The sequence below is a fragment of the Terrapene carolina genome, unplaced genomic scaffold, assembly GCF_002925995.2.
Source record: "Terrapene carolina triunguis isolate 2854851 unplaced genomic scaffold, T_m_triunguis-2.0 Scaffold85, whole genome shotgun sequence".
Classification (NCBI taxonomy): Eukaryota; Metazoa; Chordata; order Testudines; family Emydidae; genus Terrapene; species Terrapene triunguis.
The window spans coordinates 25,072,641-25,092,198 of record NW_020664436.1 but is presented as its reverse complement, the minus strand read 5'-3'; the positions used below and the strand labels follow the sequence as shown (position 1 = coordinate 25,092,198).

Here is a 19,558-nt window from a genome sequence, read left to right as displayed (position 1 = left end):
CAGGCTCTGAAGCCTGGGAGGGAGGGGGAGCAGCGGCACGCGAATCAGCTGTTTCGCGCACCGCGGCCGCTCGGGGTCTCCCCCTCTCAAACCTGGGAGGGAGGGGGAGACTCCGAGTGGCCGCGGCGCGGGAGCTGCTTCTCCCCCTCCCTCCTAGGCGTGAGAGCCTGGGGGGAGGAGGCAGGGAAGGGGCAGAGTTGAGGCGGGGCCGGGGGTGGGGTAATTAAAAAACGGGGGGAGGAGGGGCGGCCAAAATTGTTTTTGCCTTGGGCGGCAAAAATCCTAGAGCCGGCCCTGGGTACAAACACCAAGCAGGATGAGTCGTCATTTGGGGTACAAAGGGGATGGCCAGGAGTAATGGGATGAAATTACGAAAGAGAAAAATCTAAGCAAAATATAAGTGAGATCTGTCAGGCAATGGAAGAGTCTATAGGGATGAAGAAGAAGCCACATTTTTAATTAGAGACTGGATAAAGCATTAGACAATCTCCAATAGGTGAAATTCTTTAATTTTTTGTTTTATTTTTTGGAAATTTTGCATTAGTTCATGTCATCCTGCCCCAGGAAAAGTGGAAGCCCTGGGGTGGGGTGGGGTCCTGCCCTAGGGGGCAGTAATGGAGAGTGAGCCTGCCCCACACTCACCCCTCAGTGGTAGCTCTTATCCCGGGGGGATGGGCCCAGCTCCCTACTCCAGGTGTTGTGACCTGTCCCATGGGGTTGCAGCACTGCTCAAGCTTGACCCAGCAGCTTCCCCATCATCAGGAGGAGGGAGAAAACTTGTTCACCTTAGCCTCTGAGGATAGAACAAGAAGCAATGGGCTTAAACTGCAGCAAGGGAGGTCTAGGTTGGACATTAGGAAAAAGTTCCTAACTGTCAGGGTGGTTAAACACTGGAATAAATTGCCTAGGGAGGTTGTGGAATCTCCATCTCTGGAGATATTTAAGAGTAGGTTAGATAAATGTCTATCAGGGATGGTCTAGACAGTATTTGGTCCTGCCATGCGGGCAGGGGACTGGACTCGATGACCTCTCGAGGTCCCTTCCAGTCCTAGAATCTATGAATCATGATGGAGAGGCGGCTGGGCCAAACTTGAGCAGCGCTGCAACCCTGTGGGCCAGGTCACAACGCCCAGAGCAGGGATCCAGGCCCAGACCTGTGGGATAGGCGACACCACTGGAGGGTGTGCTTTTAATTTTATAACTTTGTATACAATCTTTTTTGTTTTATTTCGTGTTATTTCACATTTGTGAAAAACACAGGGCTCTAGAAATAATCCTGCATTGGCAGGACAATGGAATACATGACTATTCTTCCACATCCAATGTCTATGATACTGTGAACTACTTAGATTTATAGTAGCTAATGCCCTAACACAGAGCTTAAGGCCCAGATTCAGCGCAGCACTTGTGTCCTAATTCTGTAAAGCACTTAAGAACCTGAGTAGTCCCACTGAAGTCAGTGAGCCTTAAGTAGACATTTAAGTCCATTGCTGAATAGAGAAGGGATTACTTGTGCTTTCAGTAACACAATAAAGGGTCTAAGGCCTTGACTTCTCCTCCAGTCTTTTGATCAGAGACATAAACATTATTGTGAAGTGGTTTCATTTAGCCCCATAGTATATAATACATTTTGTGTGAGCTAAATTGTGATTTTTGGACAATTCTTGCTTTCTTGTAGGTTTTTTACCATTGTTTACTGACTGTTTGTGCTCATTCGGATTATGGCACTTTGCAGTGATATGAACCAAAGCCTTTTTTTAAATCCACAGGCCAGATGCTGATAAAGTCTTTGGGGAAATCCAGTTGGCATTATTGATTTAGATATCAAATATCACATACAAAATGTAGGCATATTTTTATTGGGATGGCATTTTCTGAGAAGCAGGCACTTTGTTTTAAAACAGTTAAAGCAGATGGTATTTATATCACAGCAGTGCAAACAAAATTATCCTTTTAGAGGCATCTCAAAAATTGGGATCTTTTTTGGTATATTCTAAATCCACAACTTTGAAATTTTGGGATTCACAAAATCTATCAGAAAGATAGATCTGAATGTGTCCTTGCTTTGAGTATAAGAAAAGGCTGTATTGACCTGAGATCTTATAAATTATTTATTCTGGGGATGAAATTTGTTTTTATTTATTTAGATTTAAATGCTAATTTTAAACAATGCCTAACAAAGACTCTAGGAGCCCTAACACATCATTAATAATACAATAAACTCCCAGAATCATGAAAGTATTAGATAAGTTAAAAAAAGAACTAGATAAGTTCATGGAGGATAGGTCCATCAGTAGCTATTAGCCAGGATGGGCAGGGATGGTGTCCCTAGCCTCTGTTTGCCAGAAGCTGGGAATGGGTGACGGGATGGATCACTTGACGATTACCTGTTCTGCTCATTCCCTCTGGGGCACCTAGCATTGGCCACTGTCAGAAGACAGGCTACTGGGCTAGATGGACCTTTGGTCTGACCCAGTATGGCCGTTCTTAAAGTAATCATTTCAACAGGCACTCAGCCATATACCTCCAGAAACTTCCTTCTATCCTTGCTTTGTTGTGGGAAGCACTCCCTCAACCCTCTCCAAAACCCTAGCAAACAGATGGCTTTTACAGCATGCCCAGAAGGCCACCTGATTTGGGATATTTCAGATCAAGGAGATGGGGGAGCAAGTTCCCAGAGTCCTGTAGCCCACACAGAGAACCACCCTGCCAGCCACTCTCTCTATTTTATAATGAGGGGAATTCTACTCAGGCACCCTTGCTGACCACAACTGTGACAATATGTCACAGGGAAAGAGAAGATCCCTCAGGTAGGCCAGTCTCAGGTCAGAACCATCACCTAAACTCCACCCAGAGACCAATGGCCAGTCAGTGCAGATCCCAGAGCACTGGTGTCATGTGTTCCCAGCATGATGACCTGCTCAGTAAGCGATTTGCTGTGTTCTGCACCAGCTTCAAGTCGCTGAATGGTTTTAAGGTGCAGCCCCAGATAGAGCACATTGCAATTGTCTAATCTTGAGATAACAAAAGACTAGATAATGGTGGCAAGGTCAACATCTGAGAGGAAACACTGCAGCCCCCAAGCCAGATGCAGATGATAAAAAGCTGGTTGGGTCACTTCTATAATAGGACTGTCAAGCAGAAGCAGGGGTTGTAGATCACCTCTACATTGCAAAAATTAGTAACTAATGGCAGACATACTCTTTCAAAGGGACTCATATAACCGGGGGGAGGAATAGCTCAGTGGTTTGAGCATTGGCCTGCTAAACCCAGGGTTGTGAGTTCAATCCTTGAGGGGGCCACTTAGGGATCTGGGGCAAAATCAGTACTTGGTCCTGCTAGTGAAAGCAGGGGGCTGGACTCGATGACCTTTCAAGGTCCCTTCCAGTTCTAGGAGATAGGATATCTCCATTAATTTAATTTAATTTAATTTAACCCCTGCCATCTACTGCTGCTTCTCCCAGCCCACCATCACCACTTCAGTCTTGTCCGAGTTGAGCTTCAGCCACTCACCCTCTTCCGTGACCTTAGAAAGGATTTTGAGAACCTCAGATAAAAGCATCAAATTTACCCAGAAAACCGTGAATAACAGAATTGTTCCATAATTGCACTTCTTGACCTGGGTCATTGTTTGCTGGGTGCAGCGGACAGCGAAATCTGCAAAGGAACCTCTCCAATTCCTGGGCCATTTATACAATGGGTTCAACCCCAGCACAATAGAGCAACCTTGGGGCTTCTCTATTCCACTCCAGTTTACTATATCCTGCAAGAGGCTATCAGCCAGCTGAGTACTGCAGTAGTGCCCTGAAATCCCACCTTCCACCCTCACAAGCCCTCTGTCCCAGCGTCCGCAGGAGGGCAGCACAGAAACTGACTACACTAGTTAGAGACACCTCCATGCAAGGGGAATCCTCATCTGGGATGATCCAGCAGCTTTTTGGCCTCATTGCACTGCAGAAGCAGGAATGAATTAGAGAATCTGCCCTCCTACATCCATGTCCTTATGGAAGTTTAACAATAACACAGAGAGAACCCAAATAAATGCTGAATGAAGTCCTCACTCGGAATTGGCCGCCATCTCCATCATCAAGTTCCAAGATATACCCTTCCACTGGATTGTGGGTAAAGGGTGGCATCCTCCAGGCCAGTGTCACACTGTTGTTTCGGGTACAACACTTCTCCAGCTGCAGTAACGGGACTGGTGGCACTGTAATGGGAACTGAGTACAGATTAGTGTAATTCTGTCCTTACCCATCAGACTCTGTTGTCAGCAATATGATGATCCATCACTTCCCTCACCTCCCTTTTAATCCCCCCCATTCTGCAAAGTAGCCAAAGTTACTTGGGGATAGAGCTGGTCAGAAAATGTGTTTTCCCCATGGAAAACTTCAATTTTTCACCAAAAATTCTATACCAAAAAATGTATCTGAAAACTGAAAAAAATTCAGCCGATACCAAAATATTTAGGACAAAAAATAAAATTTTGATTTAGAAAATGCTGCCACAGTGCCTCATGGAAATTGTAGTTCAGGCACCACAGACATCCATTCTCCTCAATAGGCCAGACTCCCTGCCAGAATACATCACCCATGATGCACAACAGTCTCCCCTCTTAAAGAGGGGAAGTGGTGCATGGGGTGAAGGGGGAGGGTGTCTCATGCCATGGTGCATCATGGGCCTTGTAGTGTGGCCTGGGAGCTCAGTCCATAGAAAAGACTGGAGATACGAAACAACCCAACTTCAACATCCATGAGGCACTGTGGCAGCCTACCCAAATTGAAATATTTCTGTATGGGGTTATTTTGTTTTTCAATGAAAAATTGAAATTTCTCACAGAAAGCAAATTTCACAAAATGTTTTGTGTCGTCAAAAACCCAATTTTTTGTTTAAAAAAAGTTTCAGGAGAAACGTAGGGATACTATTAAAGAAAAATTGTTTCATTTGAATCTTTTATCTGAATCACTGTGTTCAGGTAGAAAAAGGTGATTTTTACATTACAGGAGTCTGATGTTGGCTTCATCCATTTGGAAACTATAAAAGTGAGGGTGACATTGTGGATGAGGGTATTGTCGGTACTGACTGGGCCAGGAAAATATTACTGTACCATTGACCGGGCTGATAGTTCAAAAATAAAAATAAGCAAAGTGGAACATTCAGCCATGTTTCCGTGAGGAGGGATCAGGTATGTTATCTGTCTATGCCACTAAACTCAATTTACCTCTCTTGTCTAGTGTCACAGCATCTTTCCGTTCTCCTTTCACTGGAATTAGTCAGCAAGAATCCTAATTTAGGGTGAATTTCACCCTTGTACAGAAGACTAGTGCAAGGCTTATGCACCACTTAAATCCCAGGGCTTTATTGGGGTATAGTGGCGTGGAGGCCTTGGACTGGCCTTCTGCATGGGGCTGAATTTTACTATTAGGGCTCAGTTCTGCAAAGTGCTGGGTGCTTCCTGCAAGATGCTGAGCACTTTCAGCAAGGGGTGGATGTAGCCTCCCGGGTGCACTATACTAAACTGCTGAGGGGGTAGTAACGGCTAGCAGTAGCACTCTCCACCCTAGCATCGCTACCCTAATCCTGGCCTGGGGAGGAGGAGAGGCCCAGGGAGGTGTGGGGGCTGAAGAGCAAGCCTGCCCCTCACTCATATCACAGTGGCAGCTCCGGTCCCGTGAGTCTGGGTCCAGCTCCATACTCTGGGTTTTGTGACCTGGAGCTGGTACTACAGAGCCCAGATGATTGAGTGTGGCTGACAGCTTTTAAAACAAACTATTAAAGGTGACCCCTCCCCCAAGTTGTGACATTTTTTGCCTCTTTATGATATTTAAAGAAGACTTGAAAGTATATAATAAATAAAAATCTGCTTGTTTTTTTTACATTAGAGCTTGGGTCTTGTCTTCCCTGGAAGATGATATGGTAACTGGAGTACTAGTGAAATTGTGATATCACAACAGTCAAGAAACTCAATGTTTTGTAATTAGGAGGTGAAGGGAGTTTTAGTTGGACTGTTTAAAACTTCAGGGTTTTTTTTGTTTGTTCTTGTTAACACAGATGTAATGTCAGTGACTAATGAACGAGTTGGAGAAAAGATGTCTTTGTTAAAGAGTCACACTCCTGCCACTTTAGTTAAAATGCGATGTTCACAATACACATCCAGTGAGACACCCGCCCCCCCAGATCCCCTTCACAAAACAAGGGGAAGATCAGATTCCTGACATTTCTAAGGTTTAAATCTAAGCAAAAAAATCCCAAAACTTTAAAAGAAAGTTTTCAAATTTTATCCACCATAAAGAAGTGAAAAAAGCCACAAGCCCAATTAAAAAAAAAAATCCTTTGAAGATCACCTTTAAGCCTTAAAGAAGTAGTAATGCCATCTAGTTTTGTTATGTACTATTAAATAGGTGAGACACAATTCTCATTCCTCCCTCCCCCCGACCCTTCTGGCCCAGGACACCTAGACTTCAATGTATATAACTCATATCTTTTGAGGCAAAGACTTGGGGATCTGCTGTGTTATATCCCAGAAGTGGATGCACTTCAGAATTTGTGAAGTGATCCTTGTGCACCTCCAACCTACCACACATGGACGTTGTGAAACTTAGGGCCATACTATTCTGGAGGACTGCATGGCCACACAGTGGAGCAAGGGGGAGTAAGACCCACAACCTACCTCTCTACCCCTAACTAGGCCCCTGCACGGTCTCCCTGGATTTTGGGTCCAAGCATATAGGAGTAAGCTGCATGCCTGCTGCTAATCTCCTCCTCCCACCCCATGTAGGTAGGTGAGTAGTAAGTAGGAATGGGCAGAGCTTTGGCTCCACTCCCAACCCTAGCTGGCCTGGGTGGAGGGGGCAATGTCCTACAGATAAGAGCCAGTAGCAGATTGCCAGTCTCCAGGAGCAAAGGGGGAAGGGGAAGGGGAAGGAATTGTGCCTCTCTGTCTACAAATACATGAAAGGGAGGCGAATTATTTAGGGCAGTACATTGGGCTGTACCTAAGAGCAATAACACACACTTTAAAAAAGGTAAATGCAGGCTAAGTATGGGGGGGAGGGGGAGAGAACACTTAGCTGTTAAATTACAGAACTGTCCCATTGCTTGTGCCATTTAAAACTATACTGTAGAAAGCACTAAAAAAAATGCTGCCTTGGCAAGGAGATGGAGCAGATAACCAAACACGTTTTTTCCATCTCTAAATGCTGAGCTTCTATAAATGATGCAGGCAGGACATCCTTTGGGTACTAGATCAACACTGTGTCACTGATGTCTCATGGCAAGTTAGAAGCTTAGCACACACAAGTCAACTCATCCCATAGCCCCTCCCTCTGTAGGGACAGAGCTGGATGTTCAAAGGTTCTATTCTGCTGTTTGTCAACCTGATCAGCGAGCTGTACAATGACTTTTCCCCTAGGCTAGTCAGTAGAGGGATTATATTCAGCAAGACAACAGTCCAATGAGAGATTCTGTAAACTTTAGGTCCCCCTAAATTAAATAAACAGAGATAAAACTAGGGATGAAGCCACTCCTTTGGATTTTCCAAATACCAAATTATTTCTTTGTGATGAGTCTAAGTTGTGAGAGACTTGTCAAGTTGGGGGGTGGGGGGAAAGGAGGGAGTCCTCATAGGAAGATGTGAGTGGGATGATCATGAGGGCCGGGTAGGGATGACAGGAGGGAGGTATACTCCTGGGGGAGGAGAACCAGACAGGTTGATATTTGGAGCCATCAGGGTGGAAAGAGGTGGTTGGTTTTTAAAGCTGTGTCAGGCTGGCAGAGAAGACCGCAGTGGGTGTGAGTCTTTCTAAAGCAGGGTTGGATATTGGACAGGAGCTACAGCAGAGGCAGTGTGAGTATGAGGGTTATCTCTGGAGCACGCCACCTGGCAAGAAGCGGGTGGAGTGGGTGAAAGGGAATGGGGAAAAGATGGGCCGCCAAATGCGGGTAGTGATCAATGGCTCCATGTCTAGTTGGCAGCCGGTTTCGAGCGGAGTGCCCCAGGGGTCGGTCCTGGGGCCGGTTTTGTTTAATGTCTTTATTAATGATCTGGAGGATGGTGTGGACTGCACTCTCAGCAAGTTTGCAGAGGACACTAAACTGGGAGGCGTGGTAGATACACTAGAGGGTAGGGATCGGATACAGAGGGACCTAGACAAATTAGAGGATTGGGCCAAAAAAAACCTGATGAGGTTCAACAAGGACAAGTGCAGAGTCCTGCACTTAGGACGGAAGAATCCCATGCACAGCTACAGACTAGGGACCAAATGGCTAGGTAGCAGTTCTGCAGAAAAGGACCTAGGGGTCACAGTGGACGAGAAGCTGGATATGAGTCAACAGTGTGCTCTTGTTGCCAAGAAGGCTAACGGCATTTTGGGCTGTATAAGTAGGGGCATTGCCAACAGATCGAGGGATGTGATCGTTCCCCTTTATTCGACATTGGTGAGGCCTCATCTGGAGTACTGTGTCCAGTTTTGGGCCCCACACTACAAGAAGGATGTGGAAAAATTGGAAAGAGTCCAGCGGAGGGCAACAAAAATGATTAGGGGGCTGGAGCACATGACTTATGAGGAGAGGCTGAGGGAACTGGGATTGTTTAGTCTCCAGAAGAGAAGAATGAGGGGGGATTTGATAGCTGCTTTCAACTACCTGAGGGGGGGTTCCAAAGAGGATGGAGCTCGGCTGTTCTCAGTGGTGGCAGATGACAGAACAAGGAGCAATGGTCTCAAGTTGCAGTGGGGGAGGTCTAGGTTGGATATTAGGAAACACTATTTCACTAGGAGGGTGGTGAAGCACTGGAATGCGTTACCTAGGGAGGTGGTGGAATCTCCTTCCTTAGAGGTTTTTAAGGCCCGGATTGACAAAGCCCTGGCTGGGATGATTTAGTTGGGAATTGGTCCTGCTTTGAGCAGGGGGTTGGACTAGATGACCTCCTGAGTCCCTTCCAACCCCGATATTCTATGATTCTATGATTCTATGCCAAAAGTGATTTTAAGCATTTGTATCCATTCTTCCTTTTGCAACAAACAAACAAACACTAATCCCATCACTATTCCAGCATTCAAGAACAAATCAAACCTGGATTAGATCTCTGTCCATGTCTTTAGTGAAAACAGAGAGGATGTGATGTACAGACACAGCTAGTCATGGAGAAGGGTAGGGATTTCAGTCCATGGCAATCAGAAAATATAATGGAGGGAAAAGGACGGAGGTGAAGGAAAGAAATGTGGGCTAAATCAAAATGCCACCAAATATTAGAAACTGTGCATGTCTTTCAGTGGATCAACATATCTCCTGGAGTGTTGTGGTATTGCTAACAGGCTAGCAAAGAGACACTCCTGTCACTCATCGTTACAGTACCACACTTGTGCTTTCTGTGCAGTAAATCTGCAACTGATTACATTTCTCAATGTTAAAGAAACTCTGCCTGATCATTATTTACCGAGATTAGTTTCGGATCTGAGGCTTATCCTTAGACCACCAGTAAGGTATATGCACAAGTCACCACCAGGGCTAATTTAATACAATCTGATTTTATTTTCATTATGCTTTGTCTAATGCAGTGAATCAGTGTTTGTTTATGAGCAGGCATTCACCTCCCACTGACCTGTGCAAGCTCAGTGATGTTGAATGAGGTGAGGCCAGAGGTTTGAAAAAAGATTTCAGAAATTCAGGCATCAACAAGTGCTGATGACAATATTCCATTCCTCTCGGGTGAAGTTACCCCTCGCAGTTCTCCCCTTCCTCCCGTCCCACCTCTCAGCTTCCTTATTTAAACATGGACAACTTCCTCCAGTTTCCAATCTTCAGACACCAGGGTGAAAATAAACTTATAGGAAAAAACAACTTGCAGTTAAAAGGGTCAGTCTGGAACTTTTTCCCTTGGGACTGTACCCGATCTCCCATTGTGGTTTAGCTCTGAAAGTCATTAAAGCGCATTCTGAATCTGCTGTTGCCAGACCAAACAACATAGAGAGTTGGTAGAATTTCCATATGACACCAAAACAGTTGGCAAAGATTGATTGCTCTCTGAGGCAATGTGGTGAATGGGACTGGAAAAAGAGGAGCTGGTTTCAGGAGGGGCATATATTTTTGTGAGACTACTGGTTCAGGAATGCAAGCCTAGGGGTTGCTCTGTATTTAGCTTATGGATAAATAGCAAAGCCTCAACATGTTATGCTGGCTTCCCAGTTATTTATAAAGCTCTGTTTCTTACCACTCTGGTTTTTGGCTAGTGAAACATGGCCACTTATTTTGAAATAATCCCTTCCATTTCTACATGCAGGGCCATCTGGATAGGGGGCTCTTCAGATTCTCAATATGTGAATGAGATGATAGTGTAAAGTTGGTTTTAAATTTTTTAGGCACTAAGGAATCAGTGGGGAAGGGAGAGACTTTACAGAAGGAATGAGCGTCCACGTTAGCACCAGCTTGCTGACACAGAAAAGTTTTTGGGGGCAAGCCAACACATACTGGGGCAGGCTGGACACGGACGGATATCAGAATACAAAGGTACCTTTCCATCGGGTATGGAATGGAAATGAACTGGGGGAGAAAAGGGTTGAGATCACAAAAATAAAGCCCAGTAAATACCAACATGTCTATAAGTCCATCACAGGGTGTGGCTGCAGCTCAAGTGCACATACTTGAACTAGCTTTAATCTAGCTAGCTTGGGCCCTGGAGAGCCTGCGGCCAGGGGCATTTCAGTGCTGGCTGCCACGGTGAGTACTTATCCAGGGTGCAGCGTGGGCTTGTTCAGCCCATGTTGAGGTGCACGCTGCACAGATTCACTGCTCAGAACCCGAGGGAGCTAGATTATAGCTAGCTTGGGTATGTCTACTTGAGCTGAGTCACACCCCGTGATTGCAGTATAAACATACCCTATAAGGTTAAATAGAAATAGGCACACAGCCAAAAATTGTATTTATTTATATATGTCTCTCTATATGTCAAACAATTCCTATCTTCCTGTGATTGTACATTTATTTAGAACTAGAATATGGCTTGTACTACTTGATCACACAGCATAAGGGGAAGTAAGAGCCTTCCCTATGCCCCTGAAAGGGCTAGCTGGTCCTTGGGTAAAGGTCCCAAGGAGAAAGCAGGTGCTACATGCCCACTATTCCCCACCAATGCAGGTGGGCAGAGAATGGGCACAGCCTTGGTTCTACCCTCCAAATGCACAAGCGAGTGGAGGTGACATGGCCTAGGGCGGGAGGGGAGAGAGAGTGATTTTCTGCAGGTTGTAAATTAAAAAAATGATGAATGTCTGGAAGCCAAAAATCTAAGGTGTTCCCATCTCAGGTACTCTCTGGGTTGCTTAGCTATTTGGAATGCATGAGTGGCTTAGTTAAATTCATTATTAGTTGTTCAGGGGGGACTATAAACCACTATTAAATTTAAATTGATTAAAACACCAGTCTAAGTTGACAACTGACACCTCTGCAGATGACACTCAGAGAGGCTTTCTCACTTACATTTTAAATCTCATGCCTTGTGCTCTCGCTTCTATTTTTCTTGCTGTTAAACTTTAAAAGGGTCAATTTACTGATGTTTTTAGAGTGGCTTCATTAATATAACCCATTTATGCTGAGATGCAATCCCCTCTCAAAGAGCTTATTTTGGCCTTTAACTATTTATCTGAATTCAACAATTTCCATTGTTTCTCCAAGGATTTATCTGTCAAATTAGCCACTCTGTTCACATTAGCTTGCGCATGTTTCAGTTCAGAACTAAGCCTACAGAGAACAGATAAATTACTAGATGAACATGAATCCTCATGTGTATGGACTGCTCTTGTGGAATCAGAGAAAAACAAAATTATTTTCAACCCATCCAATACTTTCTGCTAGACTCTTCCATGTCTTCCACATGTATCCTTAGGTCTGGATTCAAAGCCTATTGAAGTCAATGGAAACACTCCCATTGATCTCGATGGGCTTTAGATCAGGCCCCTACAGAATGTCTATCTGTCCATATACATCCAGCTTGGATGTGCCTGTCTCCCTGGTATCTAAGCTCCAAGCACAACATTTAAAATTGCATTACACTGTTTTTTGCAAATGGCACCTATTCCCTACCAGCTCCTACTTTCAGCCATTTTTAGCTTAACTTTCCCCCCCACCCTTCCTTTTGTTCTCCCTTCCCTGCCCACAGGAAACATCACCAGGCTGCTCTTCTGTCATTGTTATTGAGGGAGGCCTTGTACAAATGATGGGTTTTGCAATTTGTCCTATAGACAGTCAGGCTTTGGCTTATCCTGATCTTTGGTGTTAAGGAATTCCATAGCCAATGACCTTCCATGGTAATTTCTTGCCCATACCTCCAAAAGCTTTATCTTGGGCTCTGGCAACTGCAGTATCCCCACTGAGTATAACTATCATGGTGGTTCTGCCTTACTGAGGGCTTGTCTTCATTAGTACACTAAATCGGCGCTGGTAGCACGTCTGATGAAGACACATTATGCCGATGGGAGAGCACTCTCTCATTGACACCACCTAATTACGCCACCTCAACAAGAGGCAGAAGCTATGACACCGCTGTAAGTTGAGTTAAGTTACATTACTCAGGGTAGTGTTTTTTTCACACCCTTGAGCAACGTACCTTACATCGACTTAAGCGGTAGTGTAGACAAGCCCTGAGAGTAAGAAGTGACTCATTTGCCACTGATGATACTCTTGCTGACACGTTGGTAATTAGAGTTGGTTGAAAATTTTTCAATGAAACTGTTTTCTGTCCAAAAAAAAAAAAAAAAGCTGTTTTGTCAAAACCTAAAACATTTTGTGGAAATGGATCAGTTTTGACAAAAGTTTGAGGGTGGGAGAAAGAGAGAGAGCACGAGCAAGTTCACTCAGAGTAGCCAATAGCGTGGTGGTTAGGGCACTCATCTAGGATATGGAAGACTGGGGTTCAAGTCAATGTCCTAATCATTGGGCTATATAGTCAGTCTTGTGCTTTCTCTCCTGTTGAAACTGTTCCACCTTGTATAAATCATTCAATATCAATTGCTCCAGAGTGATACTGACTATATAGCCCAGTGGGTAGAGCACTGACCCAGTTGTGACTCAGACAGAGCAGGGACTTGAACCTGAGTCTCCCACATCCCAGCCTATTGGCTCTTCAGGGCTGGCTTCTTGCCCATGTTTTCACAATAAAATTTTGAAACCTCAACATTGTCCATAAAAGGCAATTGTGGTTTTCCACCCAGCCCTATCGGCAACTCATTTTTAATTAACTGTATTAAACTTGTTAATGCTACACAAAGGAGCTAAGTTGTTTTCAAGTTCATATTGACACCAATGTCTTCACCACCTTCAAAACAGACAGATGGTCTTTGTCTGAAACTTTTATCTTTTCAAATCTTTAACTTCACCTAATTTCACTGTCTGAGCTTGTCTGGGTCACTTGAGGTGAGGTGAAAGCACTCCTTGGTAAATTCATGTTTGATTAAGAGAAGACAAAAATAACTATCCATACATTGCGACTAGTTTCTCTTTCTCCCCACCTTCCTTCACCTCCCCCTCTACAGCACTGTTTCAAAGCAGACATGAAAAATAAAATAAAAATCAAATCACAAAAGCTCACCCCTACATTTCATCTGAATAAAATCCAGCTGGTGAATTGACTGTAGTAAAGGTTCACTATCCAGAGTCAGGTCAAATTCAGCTGATACTTTTGGTTCCAAGGCTCCTTTGACCCACTGTTCCTGAGACACCTGAACACGTTTGATTAAAGCATCTGAAATCTTAAAAAGAACATTAGGCTTTTAGTGAAACTGCAAATGCAAAAATAGACCAGAATAAGTTAGAAGTGACAGACCTGAATGACTATGCTATATCATACAAGGTGACTGTGAGCCTCATGGCCTAATTGAAGCAGGGCTCATGGTAATTTTGATGTGAGTTCCATGTGTGTTGCATCTTCCCGTGTTGTCTTTTCAAAGCAAATCCCCTGTGAGAGTTGAAAAAGTTAGTTTTCTTTGAAAAGAAGCTTTGTGGAACAGGGCTGGGGATGTATCTTAACTGCTTGAGAGCCATACAGAAAGTGGTGTTTCCTCTCTGATCTACACAGCAGCTGTCTTGATGTCTTGTTTAATCTCCGTGAATTGAAGGGAGAAGATTTCTGACACTAGAAAGCTTTTTAATTTAGCAAAGTCTAGCAGACAGAAATTGAAGCTAGTTTCAATTCAAACTGGAAATAAGGTGCCCATTTTTAACAGTGAGGGGAATTAAACATTGGAACAGCTCTCCAAAGGATGAGGTTGATTCTCCATTAAATTAAGATTGGATGCCACTCTTAAAGCTCTGCTCTAGTTCAACCACAAGCTATTAGGCCTTGATGAATACTGCCAAGATAAGTATTGACCCCCTTCTGTTGGGTTTGTAATGGTAACCATGAAAAGATCTTATAATTTTCAGAAACAGCTTAATAAATCCATATTGAATGGCAAACTAGAGAAAGTCAGAAGAAAGCATGTCAGTATGGGGATTTCATTATAATAGCTGAGCCTAAATGATCAGATAGTAACTCTTTACACTTGGCAAAGGGAGGAAGAAGACACCTGCTGGTCACCATGTTTTCTTTTGTAATTGACTCAGGATCATCCCCAAAATCCTTATTCAGCTATTATTTAGTTCTTGCGGAGGCAAAACTCCAATAGGCCAAATCCTGAGACAAGGAAACTGCAGATGTTCAGAACCTCTCAGAGTTTGGCACATAGCTTCAGTGAAGACTGAGTAAGGATTTCAGATTTAGCGCTATTAAAATACCATGGTAAATTGTAGTTTGGATCAAAGAAACTATTTAGACTTTTCCATGTGTTAATTTGAGGTCAGACTGTGCTATGGATTAATTGCCCATGTAGGGGTACCTGTAACCCCCATCCTTTATACCCCTACATGGGTTATCTGGGAGCAGAAGAAAGAATAAAACTGAGGTTTCTGATATCGGAGATAAAAATACTAGCCACTCAATCATATTACCTTTCAAGCAGAATGCACCAAATATGTGCTTTGGTTTTCCTGTCTCCAAACATTACATCATGTTTCTTTCCCAGAGTCAGGGATAGAACCAACCATCCTCATCTCCAATATTAACTGCTATCTAGTGAAGAGTTGTGTAATCCACTGTCAAGGCCACCTTTAGAGGCTGGTCCACAGAGAGAACAGTAATTACATCTTTAGTTGAAGTGGTAAAGGTCTGTGCCCAGGATCTAGAACTCCAGGGTTCTATCCTGATGATGCCTCAGATTAGGGGACTTTATGGCTGCATGTGACAAGAATTTGATTTCCCAGTTTTCATTTTTAAAAGTGGTTTAATTAATTCACATAGTGAGAAAATAATCCTTTAAACCAGCTGTTCTTAAACTTTAGCAACCCGAGGACCCCCATTTTGATTTAAAAGTTTTCACAGACCCCTCCCCCCCGAATCCCCTGCTCAACCCCAGGCGGCCCCGCTCCTACTCCACCCCTTCCCCCAAGGACCCACCCTCTTCCCAGCCCCACTTCACCCCTGCCCCTCCTCTTCTCCACTTCTTTCCGCCCCCTCCCTCGAGCATGCCCCGTCCCCGCTCTTCCCCCTCCCTCCCAGCACCTCCTGCATGCCGCTGAACAGCTGTTCCCCTGCGTACAGGAGGCACTGGGAGGGAGGGGGAGGAGTTGAACAGCGGGGCTGGTGGACCCCCTGGAGTACCTTCGCAGACCCCAGTTTGAGAAATGCTGCTTTAAATGAAGTCTCATAATCTAGAAAACATCATCATCTGTAAATTAGGTTTGACATGCAACAAGATAGGTGTTTCATAGCTGCATCAAAATTGGCACTCATTTTGCACTCACACACTTGGCAGGTTTGACAGTTGAGAGGTATGGTGCCAGGAAGGGGACATATCAGGAGCAAGCTGGAGGCTTGGTAGTATCAATGGTGTAAGGTCTCTGGGCTGCTCTAACTAACTGACACTAGGACTGGGTTGGTGCAAAAATCAGGAAGCCATAACCAGTTCCCTGGTGGTCCCCTACCCCATTCCACTGCAAAGAGAGCGGGCTGGGCAAAGGGGAAAATTGATCTTCCATGTCCATTCAAATCTTGGCCTCTGCTTAAACTACCAACAAGAGTACCAATTATGTTGGAGTTTTTTTGGGTCATGCAGACCCTTGTCTATTGGGAAATACATAGATGCCACCAAAATCATTTCATATTAGCCACCAAATTGTAATAATTTCTAGGTATTATATTGACAAGGACAGAATGTGAACCTGCAGCTGACAGACTCCAGAGCCCATTTCCAAGCCATTAAGCTAAACACTCCACCATAGCAAGTTTTACATTCCAGTATAATCTTTTTGTTTCTTCACAAGAGTAAAAAAGAAAATACCTGTAAAAAACCAGAGGGATCATTTTCTTTGATTACTTCCAGACAGTATTCCATAAGCCCTGTTGACTGACGTAGCTTCAGAGTACAGTGATTTATTTGGTCCCAAACAACCTGCAAATGAAAACCTCAGTACATTTATGATAATCGTCTCAGCCTTCACTGAATCAAGTAAATTATTTCAGAAGCAGCAGCAGCAGTGAATGGAAGAGAGTGTTAAAGCTATGTTTGTTTTAGCTGTCATATGGGTATTACCCCATCTGCGTCAGCTACACTTCTTTGCTCTGTATTGTAAATACTGATAATTAGTTTGGCAAAATGTCATGTACAGGCAATCTCAATTATCAGAGCAGATTAAGTGTTGAATACCCAGGTCTGCTCATGGCTGAAGGAGTTAGGATCAAATGGGTGTAGAATTTGTTCACTGCACATGCAATCACACTTCCATTAAAATTTGAGCTTTTAATAACAAAATAATTTAAACCCAATATATTAAACAGGATAACTATGAGGACTACTAGTCCATCTATATTCTATCATTCCCTTCACAATTTACAGTAGACCCTTGTTCATCCAGAGGAAAAGAATAAGAAAGGCACATCTCTCATTTTTCCGCAATTTTGGACTTGTTTCTGCTCTCATCAGGAGTAAGTCCACTGCAGTCTATGGAGTTATTCAAGGTAAAAATGGTGTAAGTGAGAGGAGAATCAGGCCTTTTAGTGGGACACCATAAATTTAGGAAGTTGTGAGAGTGGGGTTCCCAGAACACCGAGCTGAAGCAGTCTGTCCATTCCCTCTACATTGTGTTAATCAGACAATAGAAAAAAATCTAAAATATTTGTAATGCACCCAGAACTTGTAATATCTTCAAATACAGAGCTATGAGCTGCATGAAATTTCACCACAAAGAACCCTACTAACCACCACTCCAATCAGCCAATTACATTTTCTCTTTCCTTCCCTTTTCTCTTATTTCTCTTGAGAAGAGAGTGAAAGAGGATCTCAGGATGTCTCTCACAGATACTTGAGATTCTGAAGGTTTAAAAAAATGGACTAAATGTTGAAATTTTTATTCAGTCCTTTCCCGAACAAGATTGCTTCCACTTGGTCAAAACCAGAGAGGTAATGAGTGCTTGAACTGCCCGTTGATTTCAGTGGGATCAGTTGCGATTACTTAGCACCTGTCAGGATTTGACCCATAAACTTCAATAAGAGTATTGCCTAAAGTTTGAAGCACCAATTCAGCAAGTTACTTAAGCACATGCCTAACTTTAAACACATGAATAATTCCATTGAAGTCATGCTTATGTATCTTGTTAAACTGGGGCCTGAATAAGGACTTCAAGATCTGGTCAATGGGAATTTTAACTGAATAAGGGCTTCAGGACTTAGCCTAATGTGCATTAACTCTAGGCTAAAGAAACACTTCAATAGAAATATTTGTAGCCACACTCTCTGGAATGCTTGCAACTCAGAATAGTTGTGCTCACCTTTAATTTGTGCTCACGCTCTTTGGTAACTTTTGTGAGCAGTTTTGCCTTTTGACGAGTTAATGCATCAACCAGGGCATCACACTGAGCAACCAGACAAGCTTCATAATCCAACCCATTCTCCTAGAAGAAGGTGACAATCATATGCATTTATGAAAATGAATTTTTTACAGTAAAAGCTGTTATTTACCCAAACCAATATACACGTTTTACATTTAGAAAATGTTTCCTTTCAAGAGTTTGGCATTTCATGTTTCCTTTGTGATTCCATTACATATTGCACTGTTAACAACTGCTGGCTATAAAATGCCTTAAGGGACACTGTCAAGATGATCATGCTACAAAATTGATTTATTGTAACCCCTTAATATACTAGCATTTTCCAGACAAATGAATGCGTGAGAGTCTCTATGTAGTCTTAAAATATTGTTCCAAATTCTGCTCTCAGTTACTTCACTGAAACTCATCTGAAATCAGGGGGGTTGCACCATAGTAACTTGAGCAGAATGGAGTCCACAGACTGATCCCAAGGGGAATAAACCAAGAATAAATATAATTCTTGAGACTGTGGTATATTGCCTCAAGATGAAGGCGGAGGGCAATATGCACAATGAAAGGAACAATTTTAACCTGAGCACTTTTTTTTGAGCTTCTTGTAGTTAGCACATGCTTACATCTTCCCTGGAAACATGAATTTGGTTAGCCTTTTAAAAATAATACACTGTAGTTTTTAGTCACATAGCAGTAGAATTCACTTCTGTACAGAGGACCAGCAGAAGGCCTATGCAGCACTTTAGTCAGAGCTTAAGTGGGATTTAAATAGCACTAGGCTTTGGGCTGGTCCTCTGCACACAGGTGAATTTCACTCCCATGGAATTCACAACATAAGACTGGTTTAAATGGAAGTCATCATACAAGCTAAGCAGCTGCTCTTGAGGAGGGGAAGGAAGCCTTCATGCTCCTGTTTCCAGGAGACATTGGGCTGCCTAACCAGCTTCTCCCCAAATCCCAGTTCAGCACTTAAGCTTTAGTGTGCTTAACTTTAAGCATGTGCTTAAATCCCATTTAAATCAATGTCTCTCTCTGTTTCCCCCTTGGATTATATTTTACTAATCTGATTTGTCCACTTGGCCAAAATTAGATTTGTCCTATTGCCTTCCTAAAGGTTGGAGGACAATTCTCTACATTTGATATAGTCACTGATATCCACGTCTAACAGGCTACTGTGGTAGTCAGTTTTCCCAGGACAAGTATAACTGGCAAAGTTCTCCATTGTATTCTGCTTAGAACCCCAATTCAGCAAAGCACTTAAGCATGTGCTTAACTTTAAGCTTAAATCCCACTGAATCAATAGAGAGTCTCAGGGAAGAACTCATCTGTCAACAGATATAAACGCTGGTTCACCTCATGTGGGCATTTACACCTGTGCAAAGTGGGTGTGAAATACTACCAGTCTGATGGGGAGAGTTTTACATGCACTTTGCATTAGAGTAAATGACTCCAAAGTGAAAAGCAGTGGAAAATTAGGCCCAGTGATGATAGAGAGATAAAGTTACCAAAGGATTTACAGTATTTTTAGACCGTTAACCTATCCATTTCTCTGACAAGGTTCTCTTTGAAATCAGTTATTAAAACCACAAGTGTTACTTTTCCAGGAATGAATTCCTGAATGATTTTAGGCTTTAAATATAAATCTATGAATGTGCACAA

The 19,558-nt window shown here is 43.3% G+C and overlaps 1 protein-coding gene across 3 annotated transcripts in view; it reads right to left on the bottom strand.

Moving 5' to 3' along the window:
* TRIM67 (tripartite motif containing 67) overlaps positions 1-19,558 on the bottom strand; it is a 45,880-nt gene that overhangs the window by 14,521 nt on the left and 11,801 nt on the right. For 2 of the 3 annotated variants that reach the window (XM_024203865.1, XM_024203867.1), the window contains 4 exons: positions 17,849-17,971; positions 16,362-16,472; positions 13,577-13,736; positions 4,062-4,207 (listed from right to left, as the gene is read on the bottom strand). In XM_024203865.1, coding sequence (XP_024059633.1) covers positions 4,062-4,207; positions 13,577-13,736; positions 16,362-16,472; positions 17,849-17,971 — 540 coding nt within the window. Of the gene's footprint in view, positions 1-4,061; positions 4,220-13,576; positions 13,737-16,361; positions 16,473-17,848; positions 17,972-19,558 lie in introns of all 3 variants that reach the window. The other variant, XM_024203866.1, reaches the window with a different exon arrangement.